This window comes from Agelaius phoeniceus, chromosome 2 (genome assembly GCF_051311805.1).
Source record: "Agelaius phoeniceus isolate bAgePho1 chromosome 2, bAgePho1.hap1, whole genome shotgun sequence".
Lineage (NCBI taxonomy): Eukaryota > Metazoa > Chordata > Aves > Passeriformes > Icteridae > Agelaius > Agelaius phoeniceus.
The window spans coordinates 91,672,768-91,691,351 of NC_135266.1; the positions used below are offsets into that span (position 1 = coordinate 91,672,768).

General features: G+C 44.5%; 1 protein-coding gene across 1 annotated transcript; it reads left to right on the forward strand.

Annotated features, from left to right (window-relative positions):
• Positions 1–1,609: 1,609 nt before the first annotated feature.
• TNFRSF1A (TNF receptor superfamily member 1A) lies at positions 1,610–17,689 on the forward strand. Its single transcript, XM_054627850.2, has 10 exons — positions 1,610–1,795; positions 10,413–10,614; positions 10,943–11,071; positions 11,378–11,524; positions 13,428–13,509; positions 13,819–13,886; positions 14,100–14,219; positions 14,552–14,586; positions 15,402–15,558; positions 16,124–17,689. Exons 1-10 carry the CDS (start codon positions 1,757–1,759, stop codon positions 16,423–16,425), a joined length of 1,281 nt encoding a protein of 426 aa, XP_054483825.2. The 5' UTR covers positions 1,610–1,756; the 3' UTR covers positions 16,426–17,689.
• Positions 17,690–18,584: the final 895 nt, after the last annotated feature.

Below are 18,584 nucleotides of genomic sequence, written 5' to 3' on the forward strand. Positions count from 1 at the left end.
TGACCGGCGGTGCATCCACCTCGGAGCCAGCTGGCAGTGGCTCTGCCAGACACAGGAGAAGTTCCTGGCAGCTCCTCACAGAAGCCACGCCTGTCGTCCCCCCGCTACCGAAACCTGGTTGTGCAAGCCCAACACAGCTCTGCAGGCTGGGCGTGAAGCAGCTGGGCTGTCAGACGAGCTGCAAGCCACTGGTTGTGTGACAGGAGGGTGGGCTCAGTCCCTCTGGGCCTTAGCTCCTAGCCACGGGACCTCAGGAAGCGCTGGAGACCTAGGAGGCTGCAGGGAGGGGGCAGGGATGGAGGGAGGCCTGGACCTGGAGTTCTGGTGAAAGCTGGGAAGTGGATGTGCAGTGATGCATTTGACATTGGTGTAAATGTCAAACGTGCAGTGAGACGTCCCTCCCTGAACTTGGGAGGAGTCAAATGTGAAGGTTCACAGGGATTTTTCTGACATTTATGTAGTTCTAGAGAAGTGAGGCTGGTTTTTTTCTTTTTTATTTTTTGAAGGCTGAAGCTCCAGGAAGATTGAAGGATGTGCCTCATCCACTCACACGCCAGCACGTGCTAAACCTGAAACAGCCCATTAAAAACATTATTTCCTCCTTCACAGAATGCGTGCCAGAATTTTCCCTTTAGGGACTAATTTTGTATTGTCCTCATTTGAGGCTAGGAAAAGAACAGGAAAAAAATCTATTCCACCTCTATCCCTGGAGGTGGCTGCAATCTGATAACAGGTTATTCTGCTATTTCCTTCCCTCCTGAGACTTGCAGCTGGGAAGTCACAGCTGTTCCAAGCCAAAGTGTGGCAAAGTGCCCTCCTTGTTTTCTCTTGTGCACGTGCTGTCCTTGGCTTCCACACGGCAGATAAGCAACTCCATTGTAGGATCAGTCTGTGGAGGTGTTTGGATTTCTACGCAGTAATTCAGGCAGTCCATGGAGTGAATTGTACCCATTTGGTACTGAAATGGGCAAATTCTTCCAAAACAATGTTTAGTAACTTGATCTAATGTCTTTTACTGGAGTATAGAGACAATTCCAGAAAGCAAAGGGAAGTCTTAATGGGCAACGAATGAAGGGGAGTTCTTTATCATTTAGCCACTTATTCCTAGCTGTATTTTTGTTTTTCAAACATGCTAAGAGTATATATTAAATGAAGCAGGGCTTACACAGAATGTCATGTTGGTTTTGCTTATATTTGCACTATCTGTACAGCCGGTTCATTGGAGCATGCAAGAGAACGTGTGTTTTAAATTAAAAACTACAGGATGGTCATATAACTCTAAAAATGCTGATCGTGGCTGCACAATGCCTTTCTTTACAATTAAGGCAGTTAAGATGCAAAAAGTCTTTTTTTATAAGTACATGGTTAATTTTCACGTGGAAAGTACAGCTGAAGAGTGAAACACTCCTGCGTCAAGAACTTTAAGATTTCAGCAGACCTCCTCTGACTCCTTTCCCTTGTGTTTTCTACCAGCTTTAGCCACTCGATGCCCCATCCGTTGCTTTTCTTCAGCTCGTCCATCAGGGTTTTTAAGGAATACTGCCGACGCCGGTCCTGGCCCGGCGGAGGGCGGGCGGGGCTCGCCGGGGCTCCGGGCCGCCTCCCGCTCGCCGCTCTCTTTCCTGCTGCCGCTGCCAGGAAGTTGGAGACGGGGTAGTCACCCTCCGCGCTGCTCCGGCCGCCGCTGGGTACGGCTGGGGCGGCTTTCTCTGCACGCAGGGGACCCTGCCTCGGGGATGTAGCGGCCCGCGGAGCCATGCGCGGCCCGGCGCTGCCGCGCTCCTCGCTGGGGACGGTAAGGCACGGCGGGGACTTCGCCGCTCCCGGCGGAGCGGGGCTGTGCGCCGGCGGGACACCGCCTCGCCCGGCGACTCCTCCGGTCCCGGCGATCTGCAGCCCGCCGCGGGTCCGCTGAGCGGTGTCCGCCGTCGAGCTTTCGGGCCCGGGCTCTCTTCCACCCTCCCGGCCGCCGTCGGGCTCCCGATCGCTGCTGCTCTGCGCCCAGCCCGCTTTCTGCTCGCCCTCTCCGGGGCGCTGGGGCTCTCCTCTCGGCAGCCCCATGCCGGGGCGGGCGGCGGCGGGGGAGGGCTCGGCGAGTCTGCGGCAGGGCGAGGCGGGCGGTCGTCGTCGCAGGGGAGGCTGGTGCCGGCGCCGGAGCGGCAGGAGCGGCGGTAGCGGGACGGGCAGCCCAGCCGCGCCATCCGCCGGGTGCCCGCGGGGCTGCCGGGCAGCGGCACCGCCGGGCTCGCCGCTCCCCTCCCTCCGCTCCCCTGCGGGCACCGAGTTCTCTGGCGCCGTTCCCGGGATTTATCCCTGACTCAGGGAGAAGGCGTCTGGGCTTACAGGAACGGCGGCGGATTCCCCGAAGCCCGCGGCGCGGCCGTTAACGCGCGGGGCGGTCCGGGCGGCGGGGCTCGCCGGGACACCGAGCGTCCGGCCGGGATCGGAGCCGCTCCGCTCCCTCCGCCGCCGTGCGGGGACCGGCGATGAGCCGCCCCCGCTTTGCTGCGCAGCCGGGCGCACACAAATGCCACTCTGCGGGCGTCTAAACAAAGATTAGAGGGTTGTAGCTACGCCCCAAACCACGGGATTTGTATAAGAGCAAGTTCAGCTCTGCCGGTAGATCTTCTTTAGCCTTCCCGGGCTTCGTGGGGCAAGACTTTTAAGCTGCCCGTTGTGATTTTGCGGGCGAAAAAGTTGTAAAAGATATCGGAGAATTTTATGAATAGCCTGATTGCCAGACGTGAATGGCTATCGAGCATCAGCAGATGTGTGCTAAAGCTGGGACAGTGGAGTGGTGTCACTCAGCATCATGACATGGCTATAAATTCTGCTGTAGAGGTTGCAGCGTCAAACTGTTTATCCTTAAATACCTGAGCATCCTAGTAATGCACACCTGCACTTGGCTGCACTGGACTTGTAATGTTGACTTAGTTGTTAATTTGTGGTCAGAAAGTTGCAATGTGGGCAAAGTTACCTTCCAGAAGGGTTTGGATTTGGTCTTGGGGCTTTTTTTAATGCTTGAAAGGTTTGGAAACCTGGTAGTAGACTTAAAGTTAGCAGTTGCAGGCCAACACACCTAAAACTGAGGAGAAAGAATACCTTGACTCTAGCTGTGCATCACTTAACCATCTTGGGACCTAGGTAGGACACATAAACTTATGGACTTATGTTGACTTATGGACAGATTTCAAAGCAGATAGCAAACCTGAAAAGTGTATTTCTGGCTTAAGAATAGAGGTGCACACGTTTTGGTGCAAATCAGTACTATATGTGATATTATTCATTCAGTTGGCAAAAAAAAGAGAAAGATCTATTGGATTCCTCAAATTCATTATATTATCTTCAGTTAAATAAGACACTGGAGGAAGTGTCCTTCAGTGGGATTTCTTTTTTACAGGTCTCATTCTCACTTTATTGCATGCCCATCCACTGTCATTTATGTTGCATATCATCCTGTTTCCCCTCATAGCCCTTCTTGGTCCCCTGATGCCTCCCTTCTACTCTTCTGAATCCTGTATGTTTCCTGTGATTCTTCAAAATTTCCTGTAGCCTGTTTCCATGCATTCACTCTTTCTGCCTGCCCTTAAATTAATTTTCAGGTGCTCTGTGTTTTCCCCATGCACTTCTAGCTTTTATAGTGGACAAACTTGCATCCATCTTCACTGAGGCCAGGATATTTTCTGTCTCATTAAAAGAAAAATAATAATGGTAGTTTTATTTATTAAAGAAAATTCTGTTTTATGAAGAAAAAAGACAAAATAGCCATAAGGGTACTTCTGACACTGATTTATTTTCAAAGTAAAGGGAGAAACTGCCATTTTGAAGTTAGAAGCTACATTATATACAAATTGAAAACCAGGCCACCAAGAGTGCATTGTAAGAAAGAGCTGTTGGGCCACCAGCCTGTTTCCAGTAGTGACCAGTCACAGGTGTCTGCCAAGGGTTCTGGAGCAGGGCAAGTGTACAGCAATGAAAAATAAGAATACTTTCCTGGCTTCCAGGGGCCTGGGACTGTAGGAATTTCCAAGTTGAAATGGCGTCTTCATATTTTGCATCCCTTACTATGGCTTGTTTTTTTTTTCCCTTCTGCTATGGGTGTGGTGATCAATTTTGGAACCAGGACAGGTTTCTGGCAGAGCCAGCACTCTCTCATGGAGTCCCACACCTCAGCTACATGTTGGCTGTAAAAGTACCTCCCTGTATTTTGTTTTGAACCTCTCTGCTGCTTGTCTTATGTAATGCCTCTTAGTTCTTGTATTGGAGGAGACAGAGAACACTCATCCCAGTTCATCTTCTCTTTGGCATTCTGTCTTTGAGCCTGCTATAGTATCCTTGGCTCAGGTTTCTCTTTTATACACTGGTATATTTTATCATTCCCTTTGTGGCAGTCAGTCTGTACCAATGATGGTCCTTTTTACTTTCTTTTATATTATATCTGGGTTAATTTATATTCTTAAGATTGGGAACCAGAACTACAGTCAAGATTCAATCCTTTATATATTGTCATAACAACACTCTTGGTTTTGCTCTCACATCCTTTCCTAATAATTCATAGCATTTGATTGCATTTCTGATTGTTTTCTCCAGTAAGATTAATTGAACTTTTACTGCTTATTAATCTAATTTGAATTTCTATTTTTAGGACTAACTACTTCTAGCCAAATGAAATGTTTATATTAGGGTCTGTGCTAGGTACACTTACATGGCAATTTTTGTTCTCACAGGTAACCAGTACCATCAGTCTGGATGCCTTTCCCTTTTCATTAAGTAATCAATTTTCTGCATTAGCAGTATTATTTGTGGTAAACCCGGTGTTGTCACTTTGCTCTTTCTTACCCATTTTCTTTAGTCAAAGAGGCTTTGTTTGTATTTGGGGCAGATGCCTCGTGTTCTCTTCCATAATCCCTGGATAGCTGAGTGCTTCCTTTGCTGACACATATCCTTGTGTTATGTTCTTAGGAACCTGACAGTGGAAAGCACATCTCAAAGCAATGTCACTACATTTTCCTAGTAAACCAAACAGGAATCTGCCTTTTCCAATGAGTAGGACTTGGCATTTGACAGTTACCTGACTTGGAAATTCACCTAGTGAGTCACTGACAAGGGGCATGAGCAGGTCTGTGGCACAGCGTGGGCAGGGGCCCAGGGCTCATGCCCAGCTGAAAATCATTTCAGGATGGAAAAGTAAGGATCCCCTGATCAGCCTTCCCCTGGCTCCTGCTCCATCAGTGCTCTGATGTGAGGTTGTGCAGCAGCACAGGGGAACTCAGCCCTGAACACAGGCAGGCCAAGTGCTGGGGTGTTGAGGGTCAGTGAATGTGGCACTCTGACACAGTGTCCACCACAGAGTCCTTGGAGGGAAAGCTTCCAAAGAAATTTTCTTATGGTTGTTATCACCTACTGACTTCTCCATTATTTTCTTAATCTTTACTAATATGAAATAAAGCCTTCTAACTTTATATACTTTATGATGTTTTATGGTATGAAGTCCACAGTCTTTATAGATAATCATAGTTTTCTTTTGATTTTTAAGTTAAGATTTCTAAGGCCTTTCTTCATTGTATCAAAGCTATTATTAGTCTCCTGAATTTAGACAAGGCCTCAAATACAGCATTCTTTCATCTGATCTTCATAAAATGAGGATTATTTATAATAGTAGTTCTTGTAGCCTTCTTTTGTCCTTTTCAGTTTTTAGAGAGCAATGACGAAAGCTTCCTGTAAATGTTGCTTTAATGCACATTTCTCAATGTGTAAAGCAGAAGTTCTGGTTTCCCTTTCATCTTTGTATAGCAAACTAAAACAAATGCTAACCTCAAAGAGCTTTTGGAAATGGCTGAACCAGACAAAGAACATAAGAGTAAATCCTGTACTCTGATTTCTTTGGTACCTCATTAGTCTGAGCAAGTACTGTTTTTTGCCCAAGCCTCCAAGCTGACTAATTTTTATGACTCATTAAAAAGGCTGACAGATGATTTATGATGATGATTAAAGATGATTTATGTGTAGAATACTTGTGCATGGGGTATGTATCATGCTGGATTCTTAAGCCAAGGTAACTTGCTGTAACAAAATATTTTGAGACACTCTAATGACTCGTAATGCCTCTAATTTGCAGGTAATTGATAATTAATTAGTTTAAAAATGGAATTTGCAAACTGGAAGCCTTTTTTGGGAGAAGTGGTTGATTAAGTTATTACAATGGAATTTTCGTGCAACTTGGTCCATGAGGATTAAGGATGACAAAATATATGAATAAAATACTGGTTTCATTGATGATGATAATGCTGAGGCTAAAAGACTTAATTCATAATTATTTACAACACAGTACAGATAGTTATAACTAGTAGTATGGTGTACTGTTTTCTCAAGAAATATTGAAGCAACAGTATTAAAGATAGCAAAATGACCTGTGTGTCACTGTATACCTGCTCCCTCCAACCTTGTGCAAATTCTAGTGGTGGCAGTAATCTAAGAATATTTGCGTGTGAAAATTGTGGAAAAACTCCTAACTCTTGTCTCAGCTGTCAAAACGTTGCACAGAAGAGCTTTAGGGCTTGTTCTGTGTCTGTTTTCATTGTAGATGAAGTGCTGGGCAGTAAGTGCTGGTGTGAGGGCATGGGAAGGAACTAGGGTTGCCTTATGTGTGAGGAAACGTGCAGCTGTCATCCAGAGGGGTGGAATGTTTTAAGGAAGCAGCGTTCTGCCATATTTTGGTTATTCCTGCAGCAGTTTCATAAGTAAACCCCAGAGTTTCTGCTGACTCTGTTTTCCCTGGGTAGTCCCTGCTGACTGAAATGGCTGAGTAGGTATGAATCAGTGGTGTGCATCACACGTGGCTTGAATTACCACTTGGCTTAGGTAATACACATTATCTCTGGGAAGTTGCTTAGTGGCTACTGTTTTTTTTGATCCTGGCAAGTGGACCGTGCTGTAGATCTAACAATGGATATTCAGCTTATTTCACTTGCAGAAGACCTCTAAACTGCCTAGGCAAACTCTTATCAATGACTTGAGGCTTCAGAGCTAAATCTGGCTGGCAACTGATCGCCAGCAGTGTTTCTCAGGGCTCAATTCTAGTTCTGTTCAATATATTTATTCTAGATAAATTGGAGCATTGAGCAATGATTATTGGAATGAACTTGAGCAAGTCCAAATGCTGGATCCTGAATACGGGGACAGAGTTAGTTCTGGGCACAAGTACAACCTGTGACAGGAGTGTCTGCAGAGCGCCCTGCAGGGAGGGCCCTGGGGGTGCTGGGGGCAGCAGCAGCTCAGTGAGAGTCAGCAGGGCATAGCCCAGAGGGCAGGAACCGTGTCCTGGGGGCATCAAACACAGAGCACAGGCGGGCAGAGGGGGGATCATCCATCACCCGCTGTGCTCAGCGCTGCTGCGGCCTCACCCGGAGGGCTGGGAGCAGTTGAGAGCCTCACAATTTAAGGATTTGAAGGTCCTTGAATGTGTCCAGAGGAGGGGAACTGCAAAAGAATTTTTTAAAATTAGGTTCTTTTCTCCATCAGACAGATTTGTTGGTACAAATCAGCTGTGTTACATGGTAGCTTAAACCAGGTGTCTCAAAAGAGGGATCCCCAACAAAGAAATTCCTGGGCAATATCATCCTTATGATCTAAACTCCCTATCTCTCAAGCAAGAATCTGGATAAAAAAGCAATACTATATGGGGTCTTCTTACTCTTCATTGGGTCACTCTTTCACTACCAAGTGGTTGCTGTGTGGTCACGTTCATATCCTCTTAGGTTGGTTTTGCTGAGGATTTTGATCAGTTCTGTAGTTCATCAGCTCTGTAATATGGTTGTTACAGTTCTTATACCACAGGTTGTGTGCCTTCCAACTGAAACAGAACTGACTGTGCTAATTTCATGTATTATCTGAATTTGATGAAGTTGTTCATTGGTATAAATCAGTGTATTGCTGAATGGCTTGGGGAGCTGCTTATTAAGATGGTGGTGTTTTGGTGGTTTTCCATCATGTGAATGATTTTGCTGGATGGCCGAGTCATTGGGGTGTGAGTCACTCCTGGCCTGTAAATTTCTGTTCCTCAAATTGTGTTCAGTTACATGTTAACTCTGCTTTGATGACACTTACAGACCTGCTTTCACTTAATCTGAAAAATGAAAACCACTTCTGTTTTCTTTTGGCTTTGAAGGTGTATCTGACCAATTTTCTCTGTATTTTTGGCTCAATCTTTGATGCTTTTATCTTCTTGCTATTGCTGATTTGTGTGACTTATGGAGTGACTGTTTATGTTCTTGTATCAGGGGATTAATCACTAGCTAGAGAATCAGAATGTTTTTATTGTTACTGTGTGTCAGACCATCTGTGTGAAGGATCTTCTATCCATTTTCCTGCAAGCAATAAATCTTGTAATGTCAGCTGCTGAAACAATTTTTAGTTCCTCTGAGGAGTTGTTGGAGAGCTTACAATTATGCTGTGGTCAACTAATGAAGTCGGAAATGATATCTATTTAAATATGTGGTTCTCTTTTTTCCTGTTCACCATTTTAGCATCTGGTCTATTGAATGTGTCAGAGCTCTCCAAAAAACAATGTTTTAGTTTTGTCAGAGTTGCAAATCCCATCCTTCTTGAGGTTTTAAGTTGCTTTTAAGTATGTACCTTTCTCCCCAAGGCTTTAATTCTGAAAGAGAAACAGAACAGTGTAGGGCTGTCAAAACGATTTTATTCTATGTATCTTTTGGTGAGCTTGCTACCACAAAATTGGTTTACTTTGCTTTTGCTCTAAGTGTCCTAGCTGAAAAAGCAAAAAAAAAAAAAAGCAAAAAAAAAAAAAAGAACTCTGAAGCTGTGCTTGTAATGCTGGGCATCTTAAAAAAAAACTATTTCAAAAAAACAAGCTGGGAAAACATTACAATTGCAGGGGAGGTAGTATAGTAAAACTTTGTGTGAGATTATATTGGCAGGGCGATGTTCATTTGCAAAAATTATTAGTTGATTTTCATCATTCACTTGATCTGATGCATAGAGTTCATTGTTACGTCTGTACCATACTCAGAAGCATCAACACATGGATGTCCAGTGTGGCCAGGATCACTTGTGTGCAAAGAGGATGACAAGGGATGCAGGTTGTCAAGTTTTCATCAGACTGCTGGGCTTCTTCATGGTACTATAAAGTAGTTTTTGGACGAATCTTTCATACTCTTCAGGAGTCATTGGTTGGTATGGGATGGGTCTTTGCTGTAGAAACTTGCTGACTTCAGGTTTCATGAATCTTGGACCAAGTTTTGACCTGGTTTTGATTTGTTGGGATTTTTTAAACCTTTTTGTTGTTGTATGTTTTTTCTTTATCTGAATGTTTGAAATGCATGCTTGAGGTCTGTTTTTCTATTGGGCCAAGAAGCAGAGGGGTTGTGTTTGTGATACACTGCAATCTCCTTACCATCCTTCTGGTACAGGATCTTTTGCCGATGAGTCATTTATGCTGTCCTCTTACCGTAGGGGAGGCCTTTTGGCCATTACATAAACAGTATATTTCTCAATTTCAGTGCTGGGAACTGTGTCCTGCAAACAGTGTCCAGGGAACAGCATCCTCATTATTGGTGCAGCTGTGCTTTTAACCCCTGGTTCATGTGTGTGTGGGTGTACAAAGTCACCCTCTCTTACAGTCATGTGGCAGTCATGCCAATCCTAATATTTCTGTTAAGATTGGCTTGATAACAGTAACTTTCAAGTGGAAAAATAGAAATCAAATCTTAACAGTGTTAAAAAAGAAGAAACTGCTCATTTTTGTGTCGAACTGTACGGGCTGATTGTTAACAGCTGCATTTTAAGAGAAAGAATGAACATTTGACACGGGGAAGAATCAAAATCCTAACTTTCCCATGTTTCTAGGTTTGGCTTGCTCAGGAGGCGTTTTGGAAGATTTCCTGTACTTAGTAGGCAGTGAGGTCCTCTTTTGCCATGTTATTCCAAACTTCCCATCTTGTGTATTTATTCAGTGGAACTGCAAGTACTGGATGCATTCTTCTCTGTGGCACTGTTTCTACATGGACAACTTTACTGCCTTCCTTAATAAAAATATTTCTTTGCTCTTGTGTAACTTTCATGCAAGCTGCAGCATTTTCGAGGCATTCCATGTATAAAATGTACATAATGAAAAATATTGGTTTTATATACAACCAGTTTACCATAGAGGCCATTGAATGGTATATTAATATCACAGATGGCAGGCATTGGTTTGTTGGGGTTTATTTTTGTAAATCATCTCCCCACACATATTTGCCAGTGGAGTGTCCCGTTACCAGAATTAGCCAAGTAAACTGAACTCATGATATGATGTAATTCTAAGTGCTAAAATCAGAGGTGCAGCGTGCAGGAGGATAGAATGTTTTCTCACCTTGTTTCTCTCCTCTCCCTCCCTCCCTCTCTATTTACAGGTTATTCTAATATTTGTCTGTGTGTTGACAAAGGAATCTGTAGAAATTACTCCAGTGCCATATAGAGTGCAAGTCCGTCGGGTAGCTTTGGATGGAAAAGACCCCCCTAACTCTTTGAGGAGAGAAAAGAAACAGACGCGCTGTCAACTGGGACAATACCTACACCCCAAAAGGACCCACTGCTGCATGAGGTGTCATGCAGGTACACTAAATAAATACAGTAGTAGTGACTTTCACCTGGGAGGCATTTCCCGGTCCTGCACTCTCAAACTGTCTCTTTCCTACAGCTAATCAGCTCTCCCTTCGCTTGCTACCTATCCCTACCCAGATAAATTCTTATTTCTTTTATTTATTCTTATTCCTTTTCTCCTTTTATGGGCTCTCAGTGTCATTCACACTGGTGAGGGGAGGCATACTTGGTCCTTATGGCATCAACTCCAGGGTTTCTTTGAGGAACCAGTGACTCCTGTCCTCCCTAAGACAATGCATTTGCCTTCCTGTCAGAGCTCTGCTAAGTGATTTTCTTGCAGGTACCTACAAGGCAAAAGACTGTGAAGGGCCTGACCAGGCAACTGTCTGTCTTCCATGTGCCAATGGCACATTCACAGCTGTTGATAACACCATGTCTAAATGCTTCCAGTGCAAACGCTGTCGTACAGGTGAGGCACTGCCAGATCTGCAGGATCTGAGGAAAATGGGGGTGGATGAGGGCTGGAGGGGATGGCAAGGTGAGCAAGGGAGCTTGGAAAAGTAAGCAGTTGAATGGGTAAGACAGTGTATGGGGATGGATTTGGGACAGCAGGAATAAGGTTTACCAAACTGGAACTGTCTGAGATATAGTTTGCAGGCCTTTCTGGCCTTTTTCTGTGAAAATTAGGGGATAACAATATCTATGATCATGACAGTGCTCTCAGTTGAAGGTGAAGGAAGAGGCTGGAGTAATAATTTCTCTTTTCTTTCCTCAGCACTCCAGCAGATAGTAGAGACCCCCTGCACCCCAAAGCAAGATACTGTATGTGGGTGTCAGAAGAATCAGTATCTGATTGATTCTGAGTCTGAATACTTCCAGTGTAGGAACTGCAGCTCATGTGCCGATGGGATTATTGCCAGCTGTGAGTATGGCATGGTTATGGCTCCAGTGCAGATGTACTGTAGTAGAGTAGACTTTCTGATATGCGGCAGTGCCTTGCACTGAAAGGATTGTGGTTTGGGAACAACTCTGGGGTTTGTCTGCCCTCTTTCCCCAGAAAGACTGCTATTTTTTGCCTGCTCTGGCATCAATCACTGTTTCCTATCATAGCTGCTTTCTTTTGTCCTTGAACTGTTTCTTGGTTTTGGCTGTTGTGAGGAGCTACTTTCTACTTAATTTTGGTAATTAAGCCTCTGCTTTGCCTGTCCTGAAGCAAGGTCTTTATGTTCTAGAACATAAAGTTCTTTCCCCTTGACTTCCTTGTTTGTTTTTCTCCTGATGCTCACTGCACTTCCCCTACCAACTGCTGGAAGCACTTTGAGTGCAATGGATGAAAATACCTCTGGCCTTGGTGCTCAGCTGAACTGCTTGTCTGAACTGAACTAATTGCTGAGCAGCCACAGTCTTCTGTGCAGTGTTCTAAAGTAAAGAGCTGCTAGTAATACTGAACTATACCCAGTGGAATTGGGCATTACCTTGGGATGATGCCAGTGTCTGGGAGAAGTACTTGTGTTAGCTGTCCCAAAGTCAGGAATCAGAGATCTTAACAAACACTGCTGTCTGTAGTCTAATTCTTTCCATGTCACTTAAATGTCTTCTTTTGATGTGAGGACTGAGAAAGCACGAGTCACTATTGGATGCAACATGAACTGACTTTATTTCCTTGATTAGCTCTTTCATAAGTTGCACAGGCAGATCTGACTGTGCAGCCAAACAAGACATCACACATCTGTGCCCATTCACACCCTGACTGGTCTTCCAAATCTGCACGTAGATATGTTCCTTAGGGGCTGTCTTCCAGCCCAAGGACACACATACCCTCTCAACATCTTATTCAGCTGCTCATGATCTGTACCAGATCTGTACCAAAGATACAATTATAATTAATTTAGTCATTGTTCTTTAATTATCCCACAGGCCCATGCTTCCAGTCCAGCCGCTCCCACATCCTACCTTGTCTTAAAGCTATCCTGTCTTCTTTGCAAATTGTGCTGCTCATGATCCCTTTCCCATCTCTTACCCTGCCCAGTGTGAGGTTTGCTGTTTCACTGGTGAATGTGTTCCCTCTAGTGTTCAATCATCTTGTCACACTTTCCTTGCTTAAGCTTCTCCTCGAGGGTCGTGATTGCACACTGTCCTTGAGCAGCTTCCTTCCCTCTTGGCTGATGTAGAACTGTTTTATTCCCCTCCCTCACTCATAACAGAATGCATGCTCCTTGTTCTAGTACATTTTCCCCTCCTCTCATGCTTTTTGATGTCCTTCCTTCACTGTTCTTGCCTGCTCCTCCCCACACCTGTTTTATTCAGGCTCTCTCCTGTGCCTTGCTTAGAAGTGATAGTTCTTTCATTTCTTACCCCTTCCACTCATGACATCAGAAGAATGCTTATGTGTCCCATGACTTGTAATGATTTCTCCCTGCCCTGAACTGACTTCCTCACCAGTCCCAGCTGCTCAGGGACCACTTCTCCCTCATCTTGGCCTGACTAATGTGGTTTCCCCTTCCTGTCATGCTTGAACTTGGGTGACTTTTACTGCTTTTTGCACATTATACTAATTCCAGCTGCTCTGTAATTATAGTCCCTTTCCTAGCCTCTACAGAGGTGCCCACCTTCAGGACAGTGGCACTCTTAGTTTTATTACTTTTATTGTCCTCCAACTCTGTTTTTATATGTAGATCAAATCCTTTATCTCTTCTTCAGTAGAAGTTTTCCAGGCTTAAAAAAAGGATAATCCCTCATCCATTTTGGAGTGGATTTTTTTCCCTTTGTTTTCTTCTCTGTCCATATTATGGCAACAGTTTCTCTTTTTTTTTTTTCCTCTACAGGTTCAAAGAACAAAGATGCAATTTGCAGGTGTAAGCCTCAGTTCTTCCTGTCGCGTAGTAATATTTGCAAGCCTTGCAACAGGTGAGCTTTTTTATTCTGTATGCCCCACCACTGAGTAGGAGGGACAGCAGGAGTGCCATGGGGGGAGGACATTCTTCTCATGACACTTTCTATCTAGGCATAACTTTACAGTATTCTAACTGCCTTTCTGAGGCAAGTAGGTCTTCACCCCCAGTCTCCTCCATGTGGGCATTAGCCCGCTAAGAGCCCAAAGTCACACTGCATTGCTCTGCTTTGCAGGCTCATCTTGACTTGTCTGTTAATTAGGGTGGTTGGAAATGGCTAGAGTTTCATGGCACATGTGCTCACCTCTCTGATTTGCCCTTTCAGCTGCACTGGAGAAGACTGCTTGCTGTGTCCTAGCCCAGTCACTACCTCACCGACCTCATCTGGGCTGAGTGAGTGCTCAGGGGACTGAAGGGCAGTGGAATCTTTTCATTGTGGGGTGTTGTTTTCTTAATGCCTTTTGTAAAGGGTTATATTTTCCACTTTGTCAAACCCTTATACTTTTTCTCCCTACCATTTGCAAATCTCCACTTGCTGTTCTTCCTCTAGCACTTACCTCCTCTTTTCTTAGTCACTCATGCATTTGCTCTCTTCCTTTTGTCCAGATGGAAACCTTGTACTTGGCACCCTTGTTGCAATATTTGGAGTTATCTTCGTCCTCTGCATTGCACGTAAAGTAGGGAAGCTGGTCCAGAAACGTGAGACAGGGCCTTTCTACTCCTGTGGTGAGTACAGTGGCATGTGCAGTGATATTGACTGGGATAGACACCAATATCTGTGTGCTTTTGTGTGTGAGGGACAAAGTGGAATCTCCTGACTCTGCTCTGCTGCAAGGCCAGAGTAGCATAAGAACTAAATAGCCAAGGCTGTTATTGCAGTTCTGCATCCAGGCCTGTAGCTATGACTGGATGTACACTTGAGCTTATTTCTGGGATGTTTATTTTGCTATAAAATATTTTTGAGGGCAGGATTGTGAGTAGCTGCTTTCCTGTTTTCTCTGGGACAAGAGGAAGTGAAAATAATTTCTACTTTCTTTTTTTTTTTCCTTTCTTTGAAGTTTTGCCACTGAGAACCAAGGAGCCAGTATCAGAGGTGAGCAAGATGATGGATATATATATTTATATGTAGCTTACCTTCCACTTTCAAATATGTTAGCCTGAGATCTGGAGTAATATTTTTCCCCATGGGCTGTTTTCAGGCCTTATATTTGCAAGCGAGCTGAGTAATAGGGCTGTTTAACTCAGAAGTCTTTTCCTGTAGAGGGTGGAGCCAGTAACACTTTACTTCCCCTCTTCTAGAGGATACTTTTCAAACTTCTGGCTTTTTTTTTTTTTTTTTCCTTTTTGCTTTTTTTTTTTTTTTTTTTTTTTTTTTGGTGCATTTTGTTCAGATAGTTGATCCTTAATCCCCTTTTCTCTCTGTGTACCCCAAGCTTGGAGGATTTAATTAATTTTATTTCACTTCAGATCTTGACTCCGCAAGCCTCTCAGTGCTGCTTCACAGTATTGTCTGAGGTCCAAGGTAACTCTGCAAATAAGAGTGCCCAGGCAGCAGCTGAGGTGGGGTTTCCACAGCCTTACAGAGGAGGCTGATGGGAAAGATGGCATATGGAGCTTCTAGAATGGTGGTGATTTTGGGTACCAGCCTTACTTGATTTTGTAAAGAAATACTTTTTCCTGGACTACTGTTTTATGGTGCCAAAAGAAGGTTAAACTCTTTGGGTTCTGCTGGAAAGAAATGTTTGGTGTCCTCTGCTGAAACAAGGCATGTAGGAAGGATTAAAATCTCAACACCCACTTCCCATCTATCTTGGATAAATTTTAGCATATAAAGCTTGTGGCTGCTTGCAGGAGACAGGTGTATTGTGCTGCTGTGGGTAATTCTGGACTATGTAATGTGTCTTTCAGGTTGAGGAAAAAAATGAAATTTCCACCTTTCGTCCTGAGTCCCAGAAGGAAACAGAATTGCCAATAATTGCAACCCAGCCATCTGACCCTCTGCCACAGAGTTCACATGAGTTTCCAGACTGTGTCAGACCTGCCAGGAAGACACAGCTTCCAGACAGTAAGTGAAACTCCTCCATCCTTCTCTTCTTCCCCAGTCAAATGGGAACCTAATTATGCAGATGCAGCTCGGAGTAATGCAGGAGAGACCTTACCCAGTGTATATGACCTGGATGTGTACCCATGCACGGCACAGTAGAAAGGCAGAAGCACGCCCAGAGCCTGTGAGTCTGTATATGCCAAATATCTGTGCAAGGCCTTTCTGTTGTCCCTTTCCCTACCAGCAAAATGGACTGCCATATGTATTGACATGCTGTCAATATGGGCAGTGACCCAGAATAATTTTAATAATTCATTCTTTTTCAAGAATGTATGGCAGAAAGGCCCTAAGAAAAAGTGCTTGACTCTGCTCCATAGCCTTATACAAGAGCATATGGAAACATTCCCATTACATTTTGAGGGACAAGAGCAAGTCTGGAGTCTATGTGATTACTCTGGAGAACTGGAGAAGGCTTGAACAAGAGGAGGCAATGCAAGATACCATGGCAACCTCCAGCCCTGGGTTATTCCCATTCTCCTTGAGGTGACAGAATCCTGCTTCTCAGGGTTTCCCTCTGTGTCCACAGCCCCTGCTGTTCTGTACACGGTGGTGGACCACGTGCCGCCGTCGCGGTGGAAGGAGTTTGTGCGGCGCCTGGGGCTGAGCGACTGCGACCTGGAGCGGATTGAGCTGGAGCACCGGCGCCTGCGAGACGCCCAGTACGAAATGCTCCGGCTCTGGAGACTGCGCATGGGCCGTGCCGCCACCGTGGAGCACATCAGCTGCGTTCTCAACCAGATGGAGCTCAGTGGCTGCAGCGAAGCTGTTCAAGAAGCTTTGCTCAACCAGAACTCTCCTCAGCCTTGCAGCCTCCACAACCATCTTTAATCTATTTCTGCTTAGGCTGCCTTTGACCTTTAAGAGGGGATCATAGCTCTCTTTCTTTCCCCATATCTCCCCATCTTTGTAACTCTTGTCAGCTGGTTTTGTTGGAGACAGCAGCAGGTTATGCTGGAGGAGGGCTGAGGTTTGCTTCTTAACCACCATGTAGTTCAACCTTTAAGCCATGGCATACGTCTGCAACACCTCCTCTCCCAAGGAGGGGAGCACCTCATCAAGAAAGTGGGAAAGTGGTGTGTGGAGTCTGACCAAGGTGCAAATAGGAGCTCTGAGTGACTTGATCATGGATCAGCTTCTATGGACAAGTTGTTGCTGAAACAGGTGCTCCACACATCGTGTGGTGGGTAGACTTGTAGGGTGCTTTGGTTAAGCTGAGTACTCACTCACTTCTTGCAGATCTATTTTTCTGCGAGATCAACCAGTTGAAGTGGCTCATATTGCAGCCTTTTGATTGCTAAATCTGACTCAAGAGGAAGTGGTAGGAGGATGTGCCTATTTCTGGGAGCAGGAGAGGATTGCCCCCTCTCGGTGTCAACCAGTAGCAACTAGTTGGTATCGCTGTAGCAAAAGTCTCCTGGAGATTCAGAACTGGTTCTCTCTCTCTGAGAAACAGGAGGACATCATCCTTTCCACACCATGTCCCTCAGGTTCCAGAGGAGTAAGAATTCCAAGCCAGTGAGTCAGATGAGAGGGTTGGTGCTTTTTTCCTCAAGTTTTTTTTTTTTTTTTCTGTATCTAAAAATCATGTAAGTTAGCATTAACAAAACACCTGCCTGTGTGTTTGTCCAAGTGCAGGGTGGCAAGGAGTGTGTGCACCTTCCCTGGGTGAGGTGGTACCTATGCATGAGCACCTCTGCACGTCTGTGCTTGCACACAGGCTGGTAGGCTTGTGTCTACCTGCTTATCTACATTGGATATGATTCCGTGAATCTAACTGCACATGGGACTGCGTACGTGTCTGTATAGATATTTTAGCAACTGTTGAATAACTGCACACTACTTCCTGGACTGTGATTGCTGCTTGGCTGTGAGGGCCATCCGAACCATCTCCAGGCTCTCCCCATCACTTCTCACCAGAATTACCCTGGGAGAAACAGATGTAGAAAAAAAATCAACTACCCTGCACCAGGTGCAGGTTGTCCACATGTTTGTAACATGGGTTTTTTCAGTCTCTAATCCCTTGATCAGAGAGGAAACTTTCTATTGTAAATACACTAAATGTCTGAATTAAAGTGAATATTTTTACCTCTGTTCTGGTTTTGCTCATATCAGCTTCTTTTCTGTGACTGTGGCTGGGGGGAGACAAAGGGGAATAACTTACAGAAGCATCAAGAGTAGACAGTTTGGTGGTCTTGTATATTTAAAAAAAAAACAAACCCAAGTTTTATGTACTTTGGTATGTAAAACTTAGCTGACCTCACATCACAAGAAGCTAGCTGAGGGCAGGAAGTAGGCAGGATTTAAATGAAATCCAGTTGCAGGTCTTCTCAGATATTCAAGAATTTGAATGCCAGCACATTTAGAGTGACTTTTTAAGCAATATACAATGAGTCATTTGGATTTGTATCTGGCTTTTTAAACCGGAAAAGATCTTTAAATAAAAGAATAATAATAGGTTATACTTTAATCTTAATCTTACGTGTTTTTGTCTGAGGAACCAGAGCACTATGTTAAATAAGGAAGGACTATTCCTATTCTACTTGAAAGTTTCCTGCTTGAAACATGGAAGCTCCTGACCATCCTGACCATCCTGACAAAGCCAGGAACTGACATCAGTTTTAATTCCCAGTTTGAGGCTTTGTTTTGCTATGCCTACATCTTATTTTAATTGAGGATGATATTGTTGTTGCTTCGTTTTTTTTTTTTTTTTTAATCAGAGGCAGTATAAAGCTCACTGTAATACACTTTTTCTTTCATAATTTATTTTCACCAAACACAACTGTATGATAATTGTTAGAAGTACATGTTGTATATGTATATTCAAAGTGCTTGAAGTGGGGAAATTCTCGGAAATCTTTTCCAGGTGTGATGTCTAAGCCTTGGGGTTTTTTCCCCATCTCAAACTGTTCAATACATCATTTAAAATCCATGTGTTGCAAAGCTTGTGGCACAAGATAAGCCACAAGCAGCAGGCCCCAGGCCACTGC